General features: G+C 40.9%; 2 protein-coding genes across 2 annotated transcripts; both read right to left on the bottom strand.

The window, feature by feature from the left end:
* Positions 1-4,127: 4,127 nt before the first annotated feature.
* On the bottom strand, positions 4,128-7,931 carry LOC107551097 (coagulation factor VII-like). The gene is made up of 8 exons (XM_016232589.1): positions 7,833-7,931; positions 7,562-7,725; positions 6,991-7,015; positions 6,779-6,895; positions 6,410-6,550; positions 6,121-6,245; positions 5,918-6,038; positions 4,128-4,823 (listed from the first exon to the last, which is right to left on the bottom strand). The coding sequence occupies exons 1-8, from the start codon at positions 7,921-7,923 to the stop codon at positions 4,264-4,266; spliced, it is 1,344 nt and encodes a 447-aa protein (XP_016088075.1). The 5' UTR covers positions 7,924-7,931; the 3' UTR covers positions 4,128-4,263.
* Positions 7,932-8,016: 85 nt separating this feature from the next.
* Positions 8,017-21,044, bottom strand: LOC107551096 (coagulation factor VII-like). Its single transcript, XM_016232588.1, is given in 7 exon segments — positions 8,017-9,588; positions 10,024-10,144; positions 10,303-10,338; positions 10,340-10,395; positions 20,323-20,347; positions 20,553-20,716; positions 20,903-21,044. Coding segments are annotated over 7 exon segments (1,035 nt in total). The 5' UTR covers positions 20,988-21,044; the 3' UTR covers positions 8,017-9,040.
* Positions 21,045-22,521: the final 1,477 nt, after the last annotated feature.

Genomic DNA, 22,521 nt, shown 5'->3' with positions numbered 1-22,521 from the left:
ATGGGCTGGACTGGCACAAGTAAATGAGGCATGTCTGACCCAATGTAGCAAGGGTTGTGCTCGCTCAATCTGGGGAAGTGGCAAAGACCGGATATGGGCATATTTGCGTTGGAGAGCAGCAATTGGATAAGAGTGTTCAGACAGTCTCAGGTTCTCTGCAGTGAAGGCATGATTAATCTCAAACTTCCTAGTTGGTCTGTTTAAAGGGGACACCGAGAAGGAAACCGATGCTCCATTTAAGTGAAGTACATCCTGACGTATTGTACGTAGGGTGAGGGTTTCAGGTACTGCATTAAGGTTTAACTGTTCCACAGCCTGTGGTAATACAATGCTGCGCTCGGAGCCATCATCTAACACTGCATATGTCTCCATGGTTTTATCTCTGTAGTGGAGTAGAACCTTGACTACCTTTAACATCACCTTTGGAGACCGGTTAGGACAATCTTAAGTAGACCTGTGTAGGGGGAACATTGACTAGAAGAACATAGTATTGAGAATACCATTGAATGTGTGTTTTCTTGCTTCCCGGCCGTTATACACTTTGAGGGACTGAGAAATATTCAAGGTGGCAAAGAGAAACTAAAAAGGGACCTTTGTTAATTACTAACAGTCATCAAAGTACTGCGAGAACTATAAGAGAGTGCGGACGTCTCCTTATGCTTTCTCTCGCTCACCGTACTTTGATGTCATACACCGATCTTCAAGTCGAACACACCTCTTTACTCTCGCCTGTCACATGACCGTGTAATCGCAGCCTCTGCGATTGAAAAATCGAAAATTTTCATATCGCGATATTATCGTAAATGCAATTAATCGTTCAGCCCTACCCGAGACCCGAGGCCGCTAATAATGAACCCGACCCATGTTCGAGGTACTCATCGAAGTTTTGGACTGATGGCGGCAAAGAGAAACGAAACAGCGCCGTTTAGACATATGTATGTGTGTCATCAAAGTACTGCGAGAGCTATAAGAGAGCAGACGTCTCCTTATGCTTTCTCTCGCTCACCGTACTTTGATGTCATACACCGATCTTCAAGTCGAACACACCTCTTTACTCTCGCCTGTCACATGACCGTGTAATCGCAGCCTCTGCGATTGAAAAATCGAAAATTTTCATATCGCGATATTATCGTAAATGCAATTAATCGTTCAGCCCTACCCGAGACCCGAGGCCGCTAATAATGAACCCGACCCATGTTCGAGGTACTCATCGAAGTTTTGGACCTGAACCCGTTCGGGTCGCAGGTCGGACCTTGGTTTTTCGGATCAGATACCTACGAGATCAATGGATGGATGGGGTTCCCCTTGCCACGAGGCCCCCTCAAGTGCGGGCCCCGCACCAGTTGCACCCCCACTAAGGACAGCCCTGCTCACACAGAGTTTGCACTGTCATGGTGTTTGGGAATATTCATGCATAATTTAAACACTTAAATGATATCAGATAAAAAAAATAAAACATTTTAGAAGAGAATGCAACATCACAGTTGTTTGAAGCAATGAGCATAAAGCTGTGTAGTCAGCCAATCGTTTACCATCCTGCTTTTGGTCAGCACAGCTTGGGGAGAGCAACTGTGCTCGACTGCACGACCGACTAGCTGTCGCAAGAGATTTTTGCCATACGTCGGCGTGACATCAGAGCAAGGCGGACTGCAAGGTGCACGTGCCCCCTCAGATTTCTGAGCCAAGTGGATTTTGAATGCAGCTTCCAAAAGACAAAAAATAGGCGACTAATATTTTTTATATTTGATACAATCACACCGGTGTGATTAGAACGTGCAGTGCGGCACATCACCAGCTGCTAAAATCAAATCTGAGTTCGCTGGCTGGCGCTGAGCCAGAGACAGATGCGTTTGTACAGCGCTGTAATTATAACCAATCACACACGATGCTGTTGAGCTTATGAATGTAATGACCAATCAGAGGCGTTCAGATGAGTCATTGCTGAAATGTAGTGTTTTGTTGACTCGCTCGCTGACTGAATTATCTGGCAAATTCTCTCATCAAAAACAACAAAGTGCAGATGTGTGTATGAATGTAAGTAAGATATTAATTTTTACAGTGTAAACGGCTTCAGTGATTTTAATGGGAGTTTTTGAGAGTGCATGAACTCTGGCTAGACTAAATGAAAATGTTCTTTGATAATGTAAATGTTCTTTTCTCTCTGTTAAATGAAAGTGTTATAATTAGTAACTTACTATATTGTTATTAAATTCACATTAAATACAAAGTCAGTCGTATTAAAAAATATTTTACGGCATGACACCCATATCTGGTACTTAAGAAGGGTTTTTATGTGTAGTTAATAGATTACACTATTAGTCTACTTTGACCATTGCCCATTATAGATCAAATAACAATCTTTTTTTTTAAACGCATTTACTTATCTAGATATTTCCTGATTGGAAATATTTAGAATGAAAAGGAAAAAAATTCAATAAATAAAAAATAAAACATAAGCCTATATCAGTTATACAGTACTATCGTGGCTGCTGTGTGTCACATGACAAGCATGACGAGCGCAACCCCCCCCCCCACTCCCCCCAATCGTGCCCCCTCAAAAATCATGAGTGACGCCCCTGATCTCAGTATCAAGCGGAAACAAGGTCACACATGCACTCTTAAAGGGGTCATATGATGCGATTTCAATTTTTCCTTTCTCTTTGGAGTGTTACAAGCTCTTGGTGCATAAAGAAAATCTGTAACAAGTTGCAAAGACTAAAGTCTCAAATCCAAAGAGATATTCTTTATAAAAGTTAAGAGTCAGCCACACCTACCTAAAACGGCTCGTTCTAACACGCCCCCACATATCTACATCACTATGTGGGAAGATTTGCATAACGCCGCCCAAATGTTCATGCAAAGAAAGGCGGCGTAACTTTTATTCTCACTGTATTATTGTTGCCGCCGCCGTCATGTTGTGGATATGCTGTGTGTTTCATTGTGAAAGCAAAACTACTTTTTTTGGCCTTCCAAAAGAGGACGATATCAGCTTTGTCATGCCTAGAGCTGATCCGTGCTGGTCACTGAGGAAAAACATCAACTTCGCGCTGTCAATCGCCGGATCGGCTTTCACCGTGGACTGAAGCGGAGTCCAGCCCGGGGTCATCACATGTAGTTGCCGCAAGCCTCCTTTGTCGAATCCGCCGGGCGCCGCTCACTCAAGCAGCTGTGTGTATTGTTGTGAAAGCGAAACTACTTTGTTTGGCCTTCCAAAAGAGGACATAATGTTTCTATAAAGTGGGGCAGTTTCAACTTTGCAAGGATAGTCTGGCGCTTCTGACTCACAGCCTGTAAGTAAGTTTTTTATATTAAAACAATTTGCCACTGATGATTCAAACAAGTTTGAGCAGTGTAGAGTAGCGCTTATTGTTTGTCATTTCTCCGATCACAAATGCAGATATGGTTTTATGTTTACGCAGCGCAATACGCAACGCAAAGCGTAAAAACACAGTATAAGTCATTACAATCAATAATTATGTCCCCACTGGATGCAACAAATGTCTCGTTTGTAATGGGTTTTATTGGTTTTGTCTCGTCGCGCCGGGAAACATGGAAACCATAGACTGTATGATGGAAACACAGTATGCTAAGGGGCGTAACATTTCTGTCACACGCTTGAGGTATTCAGCCAATCACAACACACTGGATAGCTGGCCAATAACAGCACACCTCGCTTTTTCAGACCGATGAGCTTTGTAAAAATTTACGCGTTTCAGAAAGGTGGGGCATAGAGGAGAAACAATAATGTACAGTATGTGGAAAATAGTGTTTTTTTAACCTTAAACTGCATAAACACATTGCATTACACCAAATACACAAAATAATGTTCTTTTTAGCAGCATCATATGACCCCTTTAAGGTGTAGTCATATTAGCGGTATTTCAGTGCAATTTTGTGGCCAAAAAAAGGTCCATTGTCAACAGAAGTCATTTACAAACCTAGCAGCTTTCTGCCGGTCGCTGCAGTGAATTAGCATGGCCAACATGAACATGAGCGAAATATGCTTGGGGAACATTTTTGCCCTAATGCAAAACTTATTGCATAGATTTCTATTTGAATCTGAATTTCACCTACACAATTTAAAGTAGCAGTAAATACAATTGCACCTTTAAACACGAATATAAACCCAATAAGCATAGATCATTTACATACTACTGAATTATTTATTTGTTAATGAGGTAATGATGGATAAAAATATCAATCATACAGAAGAAAATCAGACATGATCAGACATAAATAGAGGATTCGATGTGCTTTAGCACTTCATTGTGTCGCAGCTGTAGAATTGGCCGTTAGTTCATGGATCCATTGCAGGTAGTTGGAGACACGCGTGTAGATGCCATAGGATCCCGGGCGGGCGCAGCCTTTCCCCCAGCTCACGATACCCAGCAGGAAGGTGGTGTCCCTGTAATGGGTCACCAGCGGCCCACCGCTGTCCCCTTTACATGAGTCCTGCTTACCCTCGATGTAACCGGCACAGAACATGTTGTTGGTGAGCGTCACGTTGCTGCTCTCGATGCACTCCTGCGTGCGGATGCGGGGCACCTGCAACCGGCGCAGTAAGCGTGATGTGGGCCCGTCCTCGCTGCGTTTGCCCCAACCACTCACTGTGTGCTTGCTAACGGCCCACAGCTCGCGCTCAGCCATGTCTCGCAGCGGCAGACAAACAGGAACGGCGTAGGCACTATAGACGATGGGCTTGTGGAGATACAGTAGGGCGATGTCATTGTCTGAGGTCTTAGAGACGTAGCCGGGGTGCATGAGCATCTGTTCCACCTGGATGACCTGCTCTGTGCCTTCATCCACCTCGATGTTATGCTCACCTGAGTCACAGGACAACAGACAATACACAATAGATCTACACATGTAGAGCTGTCACTAAATAGAGTGCTGCAGCTGTGACATTCACATATAACTGATTGTCAGCGATTTGGCTAAGAAGTGAATTTGGTTTAGTGCTGCACGATATATTGTTTCAGCATTGATATCGCGATGTGCGCTAGTATAGTGATCGTTAATCCATATGGACCAGGTAGGCCTACCAGGATTCGAAACGCAGGTGATTCTTGGATTAATTGCAAAGTTTAACATCATACAATGAAGGTTCATCATTTGCATGTGTTTTAGGTCCTGTCGGTTTAAACATTCAAGTGATATTAAACCATTCGAACGCGAGAAGGTGCAAAATGGAAATTCCGTGCAATTCCGTTCACTTCGTCTGTTTGTGCCTGAAATGACACTTACGCACAAAATTGTCAAAATGTATGATTTATTAGATTTAATTTATAGAGTGCAGAATATGCAGTTATTTTACATTAATTATTCAATTTCTGTACGTGAATAGAATACTGTTTACAGGAATACTTACCTGAAAAATATAAAGCACTGTTTATTTCATTTGTATCTTTGTTCTATTATATTTATCTATCCTTGTAATTTGTTTGTTATTTCTATGCTGATTTACTCACCTACAAAATCAACCCTATCATTGAGTTTTTTTAAAAAGTCATCTGGTGATTTTTTTATTTTATTTTTTATTTTAATATTGCAATATATATTGCAGAAAAACAAAATATCGCAATGCGAGTTTTTTCCAATGTCGTGCAGCTCTAATTTGGTTACACTTTATTTCGATAGCCCACTTTAGACATGCTACTTATTACAATTAACTGTAAACTAACTCTCATTAGAGTATTAGTAGAGCGTTAGGTTATAGTTAGTGCTAGTAGAGTAAGCTGATGTACTTGCAAAGTTACATATAGTTAGCAGAATGTCTAAAGTAGACTATCAAAACAAAGTGTTACCATGAATTCTGCTCACATGAAATTTGGCACACAAAGCTGCGATTGTTGTGATCTCATGATGTTTGCATATGTATAATAATTTCATTCACAACCTGTTCCTGAAGTAACTGTACCTGCGACTATCTTGAGAAACTTGACATTGAGTTTTTCTAAACAGTGTGCAGCTGTGAGGATCCAGGTGGGTTTGTAGATCACACCTCCACAGAAACCCTTCTGACCATACTTCAACAACACCTGTCCATCAACACACAGATATTTGACAGTAAAGTCAAGAATAACCCATGAACGTGGATTCTGTGATGGTGACTGCTAATACCTGCCAGGGACAGTGTCCTTTAGGACATTCGGCTCCACCAACGATACGAGATCTCACATCGACCTGAGGGTTCGTAGCAGCACCTCCACCCTGAAGAAGAGGAACCTTCCCACACGGAAAAGCCTCTGTAACAGAGAGCTGGAATCGCTTAGCATACAGAATCCATGCTGAAGACATACGACTACACTGAATGGTAAACAGATAGCCTACATATATTGATGGTGAATTAATGTGACTAGCTAACTTTCACCTGATTCAAAATTACCAATGTGTTTAGTGATATTCTCACCAAGTGTCAGGCAGTTCTGACCATTTGACCCTAAGAAATATCCATCAGCACAGGAACAGTTACGCTGACCATCCTCCTCCATGCAGAAGTGCTCACACTGCCCGTTATCATGCAGGCAGGAGTCAGGAATGTCTTTAATCGCTGAGGAGTAAAAGCCAGAAAATGTTCTTGATCCTGAATAAGGAATTAGTTTGTTTCTTAAATTCAAGGACCTGGTTATCATGATACTCTTTCTGAATGTCAAACTCTGTTCATAGTAGGCACTACTATGAAAAATTTAATTAAGTTAAAAAATAGCTGAATTGACTACATTGTAGTACTACTGTGTGTAAAGTTCCAGTAATGCTGCATTTGCGCTGATGCTCTTACACTGCTCACAGTTGCGTCCGCTGAAGCCCGGCACACACAGACACATGTATGATTCTGCGTTTTGGGTTGTGCAGAGCCCATTATTCTCACATGGATTTGATTCGCAGTGATCTTTAACTGCGTACAAATACAAAAATTCATCTTAAACAATGCAGAATGAAGGACAATATCATGAAGATATGGCTTTTTCAAAATCAATTTCAAAATCTCACCATTGTAGATCTTCCAGAACTCATTCTGTATGGAGAAATTAGTTAAGACGTTTGACATAACTAGTTGCTTGTATTACAGTAATAAAATACTGGTGCTGTCAAATCGATTAATCGCATCCAAAATAAAAGTTTGTGTTTACATAATATATGTGTGTCTGCTGTGAAAAGTTATACATGCATATGTGCATATAAATATACACACATACATAATATATTTAAGAAATATGTACAAATATCTATCAAATTTGTATATGATTTATATTATGCATAAATATAAGCATATTACATATATTTATTAAATATATGTATACGTGTGTATTTATATATACATATAAATATACACAGTACACACGCATATATTATGTAAACAAACTTTTATTTTGGATGCGATTAATCAATTTGACAGCACTATAAAATACACAACTAAAGCAAAGATTTATGCAGATTAAGGTCAAGTTTACCAACACATTCAAATAGAGAATATTAGTTTTCTAGACATCATATACTGTATATCAAACCTGGTACAATACTGTCTGTCACTGAATGTGTGTTTTTCACATGTAATACTGACTGTAGCCTCTGTGTGTTCAAACACCTCCCGCGCCTCCTCATATGAACACTTCTCCTCCAGACACTCCCTCTCCAGATTACCCATCTTCAGCTCTTCAAACCAGCCAGAGTTTGCCCGTTTAGTCCGGAACAAAACCCCATGAGCCTCGTCCTTTCCCACGAATACTGAGAACAACACAGACACATAAGACTGTATTATAATCAAAAACACTACCATTATACATATTACTGGATTGGGTTGTATAATGTGGATCTGTAGTTGGTTTAGTTACCTGCAGCTGAATTACAGCAGTAAAGACCCAAGAAGATATAAAACACTGACAGGAGACGCATGTTGACCAGTGGTTTCGTTTGTCTGATCATGTCTTCTGCTGCAGGTTCAAAGGTCTAAAGTCTAAATATTCTCCACCCCTCAAAGTTTGAAAACCCTCCCTTGTTGAACCACAAATATGCCAGGACACAGGACAACATTAAATTTTTTTTACTTGTGGCAATATATGTGCATATTCCAGTGATACATAATACAACTTTCATAATTTCCTGCCATCCTTTATCATATATACTCACTTACATGTGTCTTAATGTGTCTTTAAAGGTACAGTATGTTTTTTTTCTGCACCAAAATGAATTGCAAAAATAAATAGATTATTACATTTTCTGGTGTTTACCAGTGCCAGTGTTTTCTCCACAATGCTGTCCACCTTAATTTCTCCGTAAGAGAAATTAAATTTACATTTGTAAATTGACCGGTTTCCGGTATCATCCGCTTCCAGCTATTTTAAGCTGTACAAAACAACACATTTTTCTGCTTGGAACTGCAAACTGCTGTTTCTTACCATATGATTTTAATGTGTTATCTTAATTATAAACACACTGGGTTCTAGCACAAACAATTTTACCATTTATTGCACTTTGTTATTTTTCTTGTTATTTCCCTATTGGGTATACCGTGGCTAATGAAGCGAAAATCTCACGCATTCACAGAGAACAGCTTACTTCCGCATTGAAAAATAAGGTGGATAGGGTGAAAATCATAAGTCTAGCCCCAAACACATATGATTGGTTGAGTCAGACATTCACATGTTGGGCTACTCAAAAAAATAATAAAATAAAATCATTGTTGTAAAATTGTCACACAGTGTTTCACTTTTCAGGAAGTCAAACTACCATGACTTGGGGGCCATTAACACAGAACATGTTTTTGTATTCCACTGCGCTACTTTTCTGTTGTTTAAACACGCTAGATGGATGTATCTGACCATTACACTTGCAGTGTCTTACACATGACATTGCTATTCTAAAACTGCAGCGCTCAAAGTAAGTACAATTTTTTTAAAATACTTTTTTTCCCCCTCCATTGCACTGCCCACATCTCACATCTCAAACTTAATTTGTGTGAACTGCCTCTTACAGTGACTCTGAACAATGAACTCATATCTGAACACACTTCACCTTTAATAACATTCAGAAACTCTTGAATTCATGCGACAGCTACAGACTTCAAAATCCACTCCACAAAGACAGACACACGCGTGTAGATGCCGTAGATGTCAGCGCGTGCGCAGCCTTTACCCCAACTCACAATTCCTGTCAGAAACCAGGTGTTCTTATAGCGGGTGGCCAGCGGCCCTCCACTGTCCCCCTGACAGGAGTCATGGCTGCCTTCTATGAAGCCAGCACACAGCATGTTTCTGGTCACCTTCAGATCCGACTTTGTTCTACACTCATCTAAAGAGACACCCTGCACCTCCAGCCTCCGAAGAACCGGAGACGGTAGACCGGATTGTGCCAGGCGACCCCATCCGCTGACGGTGGACATGCGAATGGCTCCTATGGTGCGTCCAAATGTGCCATTAGCAGGAGGAAGGCATACAGAAATAGCGAAGGGGTCGAGCCTGATGGGGCTGAGCAGACGCAGCAGTGCAATGTCACTGTCAGTGCTGGAGTGGTTGTACCATGGGTGGATGAACACTTTAGACACTTTCCTTATCTGTTCTGTTCCTTCATCTTTCCCACGGATGTGTTCACCTACAGCAGAAGACAAAATGAGACTGAAAGGAAAGTTACAGAGAACTACAGAACACTTGACTCTGGGAACTCTGGGAAAAGCAATGTCAACAGAAACAGCATTATATGAACAACAACTCACAGTTATGACATTCTACTATGAGGTGACTTGCTGAATTTACAGAACAGCAAAAGAGTAAAGAAAAATTAAGCGATGAAACTAGGACAGGTTGCAACACAACTAACTGTTGAATCCACTGCCATTTTGGTTGTTTTATGATGACATCACAACTGTCAACTGGGAGAAGTCAGAGCATTCTCCCAGTTTCTTCCCAGTTCTAATTTGACAAACATGTAACTTGCAATTGTAGTAAATCTAGCATTATGTAAATGCAGCATTAACAACTCCAGGCAAAACCCATAATGACGGTAGTTCCTGACCAAGTAATTTCTTACCGACTGTCACTTGTAAGAGGGTTGGATCCTTTTCCCAAACGCAATGAGCAGCAGTGAGAATCCACCGGGAATCTAGAATAACACCACCGCATTTATATTGTTCTTCAAGTTCTATTAAAGCCTGTAGAGGATACACACCGAGACGTCTGAGAAACCACCAAACAGAGATCTCTGAAAGGTTCTTTGGGGGAAACAAAATTGTTCTTCTATGGCATAACTGCATATACATAACTTCTATGGCATAAATGCTGTTCATCTGATTTCCTCATGAACCCTCACCTGCCATGGACACTGTCCTTTAGGGCACACGTCACCAATTCACTATCCTCGGACCCACAACCTTCTCCACCAGCCTTCCGCATGGGAAACGATCTGAGCATATGATGTGAAATACAACATGAGTTTACATAAACAACAGAGTGGCCTTACAGCACAAAACACAATTATTTTAGTGTAGTATAACTAGTGTTATACTACACTAGAGCATTCCTGAAGCTCAATCAGTAGATCATTATATTATGATCTATTAATGGCAAGATCATGGGTTCGATTCCCAGGGAATGGAACCACTGATAAAATGTATACCCTGAATGCAGTGTTGCTTTGGATAAATTGACATTGACAACATGGATGTAGTATGTCTAAATTTCATACTACGCACATTAATACTATAAAGAAATTACTTATTTAACAGCAGTGAAGTAAGTTCATACTTGAACAGCATGTCATTTCAGATGCAGTGGCTGTTAGAAATAGCATACTAAAATACTACATCTGGGAGTTTTGCATAATGCTCAGTATTTGAATTTTCAGTATACATGGATCACCTGCATGACCAACTGCATGTCAAAGTATGCAGTATAGAACCCCAGTACACTGTGTCACATACTGCATCCCACAATACATTGTGCTTGACTCCACCCTCCATTACTAATCAGCAGTGATAGCCTTATTGATTTTTCCTGATTTATTAGGTCACATTGCAAAAGCTCAGATGCTTTTAAAGAAAACTAATCATTACAAATGCTAAATCATTATTTCTGAGATAAAAAGCTCTGTGTATGTCGTATAGTGCACAGTTTCGTGTAGTACCATCAGTGCTTCGAGCAGGGTTGCCGTAATGGGGGGAGGTTAGGACGATTCCAAGGGTCTGGTGAGGGAGAGGGGGCCCGAACACGATTTCTACTGAGGGAGGCCTGTGTCAAGGGGCCCAGAAACCATAGTGGCGCCCCTGGCTCAAAGAGGGTCGGTATGCACCGCTACATAGTACCGGCACTTCTATATTTTATATAGAAGTGCAGAGAATTCCGGGCCAAGAACAGTTTGTAATCGTGCCGCACCGTACCAGGCTCACGTGGAAATACAACTGGAACCATACCTGACAGTTCTTAGAACCGTTAGGCCCAATAGTGGAAAAGCAGCTTTAAGTAATGACACTATATAAATCAGACTACCCAGGAGGGGGCACTATGTGAATTACCTCTCATCTCGACAAATCACGTGAATGCAAGCAGAGGCAGTCTACCTCAGGGGTTTTCAAAGTGTTGGGGGTGCAAAGTAGTAAAATAATAATTAATTATTGATTACTAATTTGAATCGGAACATAATCATGAACACAATACCTTAAAAAATGAAAAGAAGCTGTGTTTTGTGATCAGATCATTTTTAACTTAATTACTTAAAGGGGTCCTATTATGCTCTTTTACAAAGTCTTGATTTTGTTTTGGGGGTGTACTAGAACATGCTCTCATGCTTGGTGGTTCGAAAAACTCATTATTTTTCACATAATTTACATTATTAAAATACCTTTCTCCCCAGGCTGGCACAAACGGCTCGATTAGTTCCGGCTTTGATGAAGGTCCGCCTTCCGAAAAACAAAATGTGATGTGATTGGTTAGCTGTCCCAGTGCGTTGTGATTGGCGAACAGCTTAGACGGCGTTTCAGTACTGCCCCGCCTCTTGCTCTGTCTTTCAACAAAAGCTTTTGGCGAAACCGGCACTTCTCACTAGGGATGGGCGATACCTCTTATTTTATTTTCGATCCAATACTGATATTTTCAAGCCCAGTATCATCGATACCGATACCGATACTTCTAAACTAAACTGATCTTTTAAATTATTAAAAGAATATATAATCAGTAATTATACTCACTTAATATTAGATTTTAAAGCCATGTTTTTTAACATTTCATAGGCCTTTTTTGTTTATACTTTCAGAAATAAAATATACTATATATATTTTAGCCCTTTAATGGGGCAGTAACCTCAAAGGTGCAACTATACACTTAAAAGTGAGCATATTAGTACCATACAAGTATAAATGTTTTAAGGGTAGATAAGTTACAAAGGTGCACCTTTGAGGGTACCTCATGAAAAATAAACATGGTGTTACATAAGTACTAAAATGTATTATTATTATTAATATTATCATGGTAAATTTATGGTTACTGCAGTTTTACTACAAATACTGTGGTAAACTGTGGTTACTGTAATAAAACCATGGTTAAGTTTTGTAAAAGGCTGCCAGCCTGTTGTATCCCTAAAGGTGAAACGTATAATATTTGCTGCTCAAGAAACATTTATTGCTCCTTCATATTTGTGTGGAAACCGTGATACATTTTGCAGAATTAATGTTATATATAGTAACAATGTAATGTAATGTAATAATGTGGCAATGGTTTCTTAAGATCTACTTATGATGCTTTTGGGAAACGCAGCCCTATTTGAACAAGCACTGTGAGCCATGCATTGACAGCAGCGAACGCTGTCTGTGATTGATTGGTTCTGTTTGTCAGCATTTGCGTGTGTTCCGATGAGCAGGAGAAATGGTTCTATCCAACACAATTATTCGCTAATATAGTCTATTTTTCCACTTAGAAGCTTATTTTATGCACCGAATTTCTTGATAAGTAAATCGATACTGCACTTCAGAATCGATATTTTTATGTGAGGATCGATCCTTTCTATACAACATCAGTATCGAAAGTATCCATACTTAAGGATCGATCCGCCCATCCCTACTTCTCACTCGTGATGTGGAAGGTGTCCTCAGTAAAATGTGCAGCACACAATAGCAAATTGGGGTTATAATGCTCAGGAACAGAGTTAAAAAGTAAATTGCAACCACTGTTTCCTGACATCATCCGCTTTCGGTGGTTAAAAAAACTGCGTTTCAGGCGGTCGCGCGCCGGACAAGAAGCGCAGCGTTGCCCACGTCTTTAAAATTCAAACACATTATTTTCTGTTCGTGTAGGCACACCGGCGGCGCCCAGCTACGTCGTGTTATACTTGTAAGAATTGTTCTAGACCAGCGGTTCTCAATTCCAGTCCTCGTGTACCCCCGCTCTACATGTTTTGCACGTCTCTCTTTGTTAACACACCTGATTCAGATCATCATCTCGTTAGAAGTGAGCTCCGTGCATGAACTGTGACGCTACAGCACAGCAGCTAAACTCTAACTCTGCAGCAGCTCTTCTTCTTGGTTTTCTCTGACGCACTAACTCTGCAGCAGCTCTTCTTCTTGGTTTTCTCTGATGCTCTACCTCTGCAGCAGCTCTTCTTCTTCGTCGTCTCGTCTGATGCACTCACTCAACCAAGCGTTTTAACCACAACCTCGCCCCTCCCCTCCCCACCCCCCAACCATTCGAATTTCTGTAGGCGGGAATTCTTTGTAATGAAATTCTAATGAGCCGCTTTGTGATATCACAAAGCCCGAAACCAAACGCTGTAGTCCAAACGAGCCGTTTGCTGTAGTTCTTGAAAATTGATTTAAAAAAAAAACAAAAACGAAATATCTCCCTTCAGAGTGGACTTTGAGATTTGTAACTTTCTAGATCTTTTTTATGCCCAAACATACACACTACACACTGACTAAAATTAAAAAAGTGAAAAAGCGTAATAGGACCCCTTTAAAGCTGCAGTCCATAACTTTTTTGGTTAAAAATGATCCAAAATAATTTTTTTAGCAAGTACAGCCAGTGTTAAAAACTATCGCCTTACTTTGGCTCGATTCACAACTTTAAGCTTGTAATAAAGTTTTCTAAGTTGAGTGGTACAGGTAGGTTTTTGTGGGAAATTCGAGCATGGCGCTGTGTCATTACGTCACGCCTGTAGGCATAAAGAATTTGTCCCAGCTAGTATGCTATATCGCACGTAAGGATGCTGCAGGTGACGGATCGTTTATAGCCTTTTCTCACAGCAGCTACGTACAAAAAAAAGATTTATTTAAAAGAGAACAAGTTGTAAAGAACTTTAATTTGCTTTTTGGGTTACAAGAACAATTTCTTTATATGAAATTCGAATGGTGTGACAATTAGAGATTAGACTGTACAGAAATTGAAATCTACAGGTAACGCTAATACACACCAAATACATGCACTCACGCAATGCTGATGTTATTGATGTTATTAACGTCAACAATTTATAACGTCAACAATTATTAATAATAATAATTGGCACGGTTTGATGTGATATGAGCTAACCGATTGTTAGATTTAATCACCATTGATTGCGCAGTTTATTGTAACGTAATGCTTTTTTCCTCAGTTGATCAGAACAAAAGTGGCAGCTGTTACTTACTTGTTCAGATGACATTCTCCATTGAAAACTCTTATTTGGGTCATACTTTCAAGATGTAGAATCTGTGAATACAAAGTGCAGTATCCACACCGGTGTGGTGACTGATAACCACACATTAGATTCATCCACACTGGAGCCGTGCACAACCCACGCAAGGAAGATAATTCCGCAAATAGCTGCAATTGCAGGTTTTCAAGCAGAGATGGCGACAAAAAGGCAAAACTTGCGGACTGCAGCTTTAACGCTAAACTGCCAATAATTTAAGCCACGGGGCGACTAGACAACTGTGATTCATTAAATGAGCGTCTGATTTACATATAAGCTAGTTATTAAATATTTTACTCAATTGATTCATTAAAATCACTGAATCGTTTACAAATGAAACAGTGAACATAAAAGAAATTATTCATTCACTTAGGCCTACGATTTGTTCACAAACAATGTTTCATCCCTCCATGAAACACCACTAATTATTATATCTAGAGCCTGATCGATATATCGTTTTGCCGATATTATCGGCTGATATGAGCCTATCGCCGATATATTGGTATCGGCAAATATGCCGCCGATATGAATTTTTTTTTTACAGAACATATTTGCTACTGGCGACCTGGATGAAACGCTTTAAAGCTTAAGTCAATGGAAAACCATTGAAACTTTGAACGGCCATATCTCCGTAACGGCGCGGCGAATCCGCACCAAATTCAGGGGATCTCTTCAGCTCAAGGAACCCTCTCGAACGCGAATCGAGTGTACGTCTAGAGGCCCTCTTTCGAATGAGACCACCCCCGCATGGATAGCCCCTAGGGTTCGGAAAATTACGGGGTGGTTAAATTCGCGGTCCGGCGCCGACCGATCTAGTGATCCCGGGGGGGCTACCGACGCGCGGAGGGTGGTGTTCGAGAGGGCTCCTCGAGCTGAAGGGATCCCCCGAATTTGGTGGAGATCCGCTGGCGCGTTCGCGAGATAGTGACACCAGTCAACACTTTCACTTCAGTAAAGAGGTTTCTTGTTCAGGCAGCATTCACGCATTGTCTTATTCGACCGTAAGTGCCCTGCGAAGTGGACTTCACATGAAATTCCGCCATGATTCCAGTTCCAAGGGAACGTACACATATACAATTTATATTGTATTTATTTACAGAGGTAGGGGAGAGCGGGGCACAAAGTAACACTTTTTGACTTTCTCAGTTTGTGTAAATCCATGGGGTTCAGAATATATATATTTTTAATTCACGGTAATTTTACACTTGTCTAGTACAAATATGTCGCTTTGTTTCATAAGAATTTATTTAATACACGAGTTTCACAATTTGAGTTGAATTACTGAAATAAATGAACTTTTCCACGACATTCTAATTTATTGAGATGCACCTGTATATGATTTGAAATATTGTGATTAACATAGTACTACTTAACTAGCCTACTTGCCGTCCTAACTTGTTTGGCTTCATTACTCACCTTTACTGGTGAATCTGAGGGCGAGATATGCCTAGTCACATAGTATGTTTGCGATCGCAAAATTGCTGTTATATACTGTACGTGTGATGACGTCATAGGCTGCGTTCCACTCCACTTTTAGACACGCACTCGCGAACTTCCCTAAGCACTTCCCCCTCGGGGGAATCACTGCTGCCATTTTGAAGTGCATTCCACTTCGTGAAGTGAACAACGTAAGTTTATATGGACAGACCCTCGACCCCTCGATTTTGACAGAGGGAGCGAGTCTGCTTCATATAAACACTTCAGGCCACTCCACAGACCAAAATGCAACACGATTATGACGTCATCACCGATCGCGTTTAATTTATCCCCACCCCAAACAACTCTATAATGTATAAATTATTTTTTTAAAACATTTATAACAGCCCAAACATACCTATATACATATAGAATGCTGCACCAAATAAATTCGTAAGGGGAAACATGTAAACAACAAACCAACTCTATAGCAGATTCTAAGTGATCAAGGGCTTAGGATGTTCCAATTCAGCCCATTCCAAGGGTTCTGCCAGTAGTGGCCACTCGTGCAAAGTAATTAATGACGTACATTCGAGTGAACGAGACGGAGGGAAGTTTGCGAGTGAAGGGCATAAAAAACGGACTGGAACACAGCCATAGTCGTGGTCTATAGAGCGGCCTGAAGTGTGTATATGAAGCAGACTCGCTCCCTCGGTCAAAATCGAGGGGTCGAGGGTTTGTCCATATAAACTTCCCTCGTCCACTTCGCGAAGTGGAACGCACTTCAAGTGGAGTGGAACGCAGCCCTGGTCCCACCTCTGGTGGAAGTGGTAAATGAGACAATGAGTGATCCTCTGCAGCCATCTACAGATTATAGTGGGAGTATTATGACATTTTGATTTTAATATTGTTTGTTTTCCACCAGGTGGCAGAAATCCTCGCTCTCACCTCAGCGGTATGATAGCACAAGTGGCTTAGCTGGCTGAGATTTTAGCAGAAGTAAGTGATCGCTTCCGTGTGCATATAACTAATTTCCAATGAATTATCTCTTAAGTAAAAATGAAAAAAAATGCAGTTGTTCTTTAAAGTGAATTTTACATATAATGTTCTCATATTATATATAAATATAAAGCAACAAAAGAAAGTTGATTGCTAATTGATATATAAATATAATAAATATGAATAACTTTGAGGCAAATAAATAATAAAAATAACCGTAAATCCCTCCAAAATTGCCTAACTAAAAAGTGAGATATAAAACATGTGTTTGAAAAAAATACCCTCACTGATCTTGTATGTCCCTCAACAAATGTGTGGTTGCGCCCCTGCTTCAAGCACTAACTACTAGTCTAGGCAGTGGACAGTATTTTGAACAGAGCAGATTGCTAAGATGTCTGTGTTTACAGACTGACCCTTCAGCACGCAGCTGCTGTTGTCTGTGTGTAGTGTGTATCCAGGTGCACAATCACAGCGATGGGTTGAATCACTGATTTCTACACAGAAGTGCTCACAGCCACCGTTCCTGTACAAACATTCATAGGAAGTGGGTGGCAATATTTCTGTGGGACGTACAACAGGATTTAAACATGAGTAGATGTTGTTTATGTAGATCGTTGTGTTGTGATGTGATGTTTGTGTGTTATCTTTGTCACAGTGTCGTCCTCATAGTTGACTGGACAGATACAGATGTATGTGTTTATCTGATTGACACACGTGGCTCCGTTCTGACACGGTCCCGACTGACAGTAATTCACCTCTGAAGAGGCAAACACACATTTACAGGACCTGAAGGCACTGTGAGTAGAGTTGTGCAAAGCTCACTGTTGGTGGCTGCCAGGGCATTTCTATGCAGTCTAAGGGCCCTTTCAAACTAGCACGTCTGGTGCACACCTGGGTTCGATTGACGTCAGTGTTCTGTACGTCTGGTTAGTGTGAAAGCTGTCATGCGAACGCGGGTGCGCACTGGGGTACAGAACCCGAGACTACCTGAAGGAGGTGGTCTGAGTTCGATTGCACTCAAACTGTGGTGCATATAAAAGCAACACGGACTCAGGTGCGCACTTGTTCAGGAAGTAAAGTAACCTGAGCATGCATTTTAGCCGATTACAATGTAGTTTCTTCAATATAAGTGATGATAGTGTTGCTGATTTACCTTGGATTCAAGCGAGGGCGTTGTCAGGGCGTAGCTAAGGTGTTTTGAGTGGTTGTCATGGCATTGCTGAGGAGTTCTGAGTGGTTGTCAGGGCATTGCTAAGGAGCTCTGAGCGGTTATTAGGGTGTTGCTAAGAAGTTCTGAGTCATTGTCTGGTCATTGCTAAGAAGTTCTGAGTCATTGTCTGGTCATTGCTAAGGAGTTCTGAATGGTTGTTAGGGCATTGTTAAGAAGTTATGAGTGGTTGTCAAGGCATTGCTAAGGAGTTCTGAGTGGCTGTTAGGTCATTACTAAGGACTTCTGAGTGATTGTCAGGTCATTGCTAAGGGGTTCTGAGTGGGTGTTGCACAGGTTTGCTCAGGTTGTTGCTAAGGGGTTCTGAGTCATTGTCTGGTCATTGCTGAGGAGTTCTGAATGGTTGTTAGGGCATTGTTAAGGAGTTATGAGTGGTTGTCTTGGCATTGCTAAGGGGTTCTGAGTGGGCATAGCTCAGGTTGTTGCTAAGGGTTTCTGAGTGGTTGTCAGGGCATTGCTAAGGAGTTCTGAGTGGTTGTCAGGTTGTTGCTAAGGGGTTCTGAGTAGTTGTCAAGGCATAGTTGTGGAGTTATGAGTGATTGTCAAGTCATTGCTAAGGAGCTCTGAGTGGTTGTTAGAGTGTTGCTAAGGATTTCTGAGTGGTTGTCAGGTTATTGCTGAGGAGTTCTGAGTGGCTCTCGGGGTGTAGCTGTAGAGTTCTGGGTGATTGTCAGGGCCTTGCTAAGGAGTTCAGAGTACTTGTCATGTTGTTACTAAGGAGTTCTGAGTGGTTGTCAGATTGTTACTCAGGAGTTCTGAGTGGTTGTCAGGTCATTGCTGAGGAGTTCTGTGTGATTGTTAGGACATTGCTGAGGAGTTCTGAGTGGTTGTCAGGTCGTTACTTAGGAATTCTGAGTGGTTGTTAAGGCGTAGCTGTGGAGTTCTAAGTGGTTGTTAAGGCATAGCTGTGGAGTTCTGAGTGGTTGTTAAGGTGTAGCTGTGGAGTTCTGAGTGGTTGTTAAAGTGTAGCTGTGGAGTTCTGAGTGGTTGTTAGGGCGTAGCTGTGGAGATCTGAGTGGTTGTCAAGTCATTGCTGAGGAGTTCTGAGGGGTTGTCAGGGCATTGTTAAGGAGCTGTCAGGTCATTACTAAAGAGTTCTGAGTGATTGTCAGGTCATTGCTAAGGAGTTCTGAGTGGTTGTCAGGGCTTAGCTAAGGAGTTTTGAGTGGTTGTCATGGCATTGCTGAGGAGTTCTGTGTGGTTGTCAGGGCATTGCTAAGGAGCTCTGAGCGGTTAATAGGGTGTTGCTAAGAAGTTCTGAGTCATTGTCTGGTCATTGCTAAGAAGTTCTGAGTCATTGTCTAGTCATTGCTAAGGAGTTCTGAATGGTTATTAGGGCATTGTTAAGGAGTTATGAGTGGTTGTCAAGGCATTGCTAAGGAGTTCTGAGTGGCTGTTAGGTCATTACTAAGGACTTCTGAGTGATTGTCAGGTCATTGCTAAGGGGTTCTGAGTGGGTGTTGCACAGGTTTGCTCAGGTTGTTGCTAAGGGGTTCTGAGTGGTTGTCATTTCATTGCTAAGGAGTTCTGAGTGGTTGTCAGGTCGTTGCTAAGAGGTTCTGAGTAGTTGTCAAGGCATAGTTGTGGAGTTCTGAGTGGTTGTCAAGTCATTGCTGAGGAGTTCTGAGTGGTTGTCGGGGCATTGCTAAGGAGCTCTGAGTGGTTGTTAGGGTGTTGCTAAGGATTTCTGAGTGGTTGTCAGGTCATTGCTGAGGAGTTCTGAGTGGTTGTCAGGGTGTAGCTTTAGAGTTCTGAGTGATTGTCAGGGCCTTACTAAGGCGTTCAGAGTAATCGTCAGGTTGTTACAAAGGATTTCTGAGTGGTTGTCAGGTTGTTACTAAGGAGTTCAGAGTGGTTGCTAGATCATTGCTATAGAGTTGCTATGGAGTTATTTTCTAACTTTAAAATTTTCTGTGCAACATTTGAAAATCTTTTCAAGAGTTTTGAAGTAATTTAGAGTCCAACTACTCATGAATCTGTTTTTATCAGATGTGTGTAAGCTGCATTGTAAGCACTTGAAGTCACTAGTTTACCTGAGTATCTCTTCCAGAAATCCTCCTGAAACACAACAGGAGAATTCTGTTAGATTTCCTTCAGCTCTTCTGCTGTTTCTGTGCTGTTGTTGGTTGCTTTTTTCTTTTTTAAAACACAAGGTTTCATTACTGTCGGGAGCGACACATTGTGAAACTGACTGAAATAGAGACTGACTCTGAATTAAGCACTAACTCTGAGCAGATCTTTCTGAATGTCCTGTTTTCCTTACCAGTTGTTCTGGGACGGTGAATATCTCTCTGGCCTCCTCATACGAGCAGATCTCCTCAAGACACTCTCTCTGCAGATCTCCCAGCTTCAGCTCCTCCAGTAAGGAGTTAGCCTGTCGGACTCGATGCATTAATACCCAGTTTGCCTTAGACTTACTGAGGAAGACTGCAGGTGTTGAAGGAACAGAGAGTTACCGTCCAGCAGACACTGAGTAAGTCTGAATACTTTTATATTCTCTGGTTTAACATGTAAACTTTGATGAGAAACACACAAACACAATGACACACTGCTGATCTCACAAATACAGATCCAGACAGACTGATTGTCTGTTTTTAATATCTGAATGCTCACCTGATGAAAGCCAGAAGCACACTGGGACAGCGAGCAATGTCAGGGTCATATGGCAGAGCTTCATTCTGTTCAGGTTGAACTCCATGATGTTTTAACTTCAAGATCAAAGTCCGTAACTCATCTGCTGTGGTCTGGACACACGGTGGACATACAGACAGCAGATTACACAATACTGTGTAACTGAACCTGCTCTTTAAATCACCAGCAGATGGAGCCACTGATACAGTCACACACTTCATTTAAGCCATGGGTGATATTTCACTCAAGGCAAGGGCTGACACTATATTAAAAAATTAAATAATATGATGTTAGATCAAACTAGACCCAAATGTTTAAATGTTGCTTGTAAGTTGATGCTTAAAATAAACCAAAACACCTGTTAGTATTTTAATGTATTATTTTTCTTGACATTGTTCTTCCGTTAATTCAGCACAGACTGCTTTAACATTCAGACTCTAGTTTGTACAATAGATGACAATTTCAGTTAAATTCAGTTATCTCAGTTTCTCATTTGCACTTTATTTTGGGTTATTAGGAACGTTATACCTTTTAAAGGGGACATCAGATGCAAAATTCACTTTTATCGGTATTTGCATGTAAATGTGTCTTAGCAGTGGGTGGGCACAACCACCCTGCAATGATAAAAATCCATTCACTCCTTTTTTTTTTTAATTTCCAAAAAACCTAAACAGTCTCAATGGACTCTATGCATGGCATGTAGCCTATGTATTTCCGGTGAAATCTCAGGGTGCTTAAAGGGATAGTTCACCCAAAAATTCTGTTGTTAATTACTCACCCTCATGTCGTTCCAAATCCATAAGACCTTCATTCATCTTTGGAACACAAATTAAGATATTTTTTGATGTGATCTGAGAGCTTTCTGACCCTCCATAGACAGCAAGGTAACTACCACAGTCAAGGCCCACAAAGGTAGTAAGGTCATCATTAAAATAGTCCATGTGACATCAGTAATATTATGAAGTTATGATAATACTTTTTGTGTGCAAATAAAAAAACTAAAATAACGACTTTATTCAACAATTCTTCTCCCCCGAGTTACCATCTACCGCCATTATGGAGAGTAGCATGATGCATGCGAGTGCTTTCCTCTGCTCGTAAACAAGACGCAGTGCATGGGTGTTCTACGCCAGCAGCATCACACAACAACAACAACATTTATTTATAAAGCACATTTAAACACAATGTAAATTGATCCAAAGCGCTGTACAGTGATCAAACAAATCTACTAATAAAAACAACAACTACACACATACAAAGGCTAAAGAGTAAAAATAAGATTTAAGTCTAGACTTAAAAATGTCCAAAGAAGGAGCAGATCTCACATGATAGGGTAGACCATTCCAAAGCTTGGGGCCAACCACAGAAAAAGCCTGATCACCCTTTGATTTGTACCGACACCGTGGTACAGTTAGAAGAAAGTGACTCGAAGATCTAAGTGCCCTAGCAGGACAATATGGCACAAGAAGTTCAGCGATATAACTTGGTGCACAACCAGACAATGCCTTAAAATCAAACAGAAAAATTTTAAAATCAACCCTGAATTTAACAGGAAGCCAATGAAGGGATGATAAAACAGGAGAAATGTTATCCCTCTTTTT

Source organism: Sinocyclocheilus grahami, unplaced genomic scaffold (genome assembly GCF_001515645.1).
Source record: "Sinocyclocheilus grahami isolate Dianchi unplaced genomic scaffold, SAMN03320097.WGS_v1.1 scaffold414.1, whole genome shotgun sequence".
Taxonomy (NCBI): domain Eukaryota; kingdom Metazoa; phylum Chordata; class Actinopteri; order Cypriniformes; family Cyprinidae; genus Sinocyclocheilus; species Sinocyclocheilus grahami.
This window is presented reverse-complemented; position numbering and strand designations above follow the sequence as displayed.

What these genes read in the sequence shown, in the direction of transcription:
- LOC107551097 (XM_016232589.1), bottom strand. Translation starts at nt 7,923, where the DNA reads ATGATCAGACAAACGAAACCACTGGTCAACATGCGTCTCCTGTCAGTG. An exon ending in CTGCTGTAATTCAGCTGCAG is followed by an intron (nt 7,726 to 7,832) that starts GTAACTAAACCA and finishes TGTTGTTCTCAG; the next exon opens with TATTCGTGGGAAAGGACGAG. An exon ending in GTTCTGGAAGATCTACAATG is followed by an intron (nt 6,896 to 6,990) that starts GTGAGATTTTGA and finishes ATTTGTACGCAG; the next exon opens with TTAAAGATCACTGCGAATCA.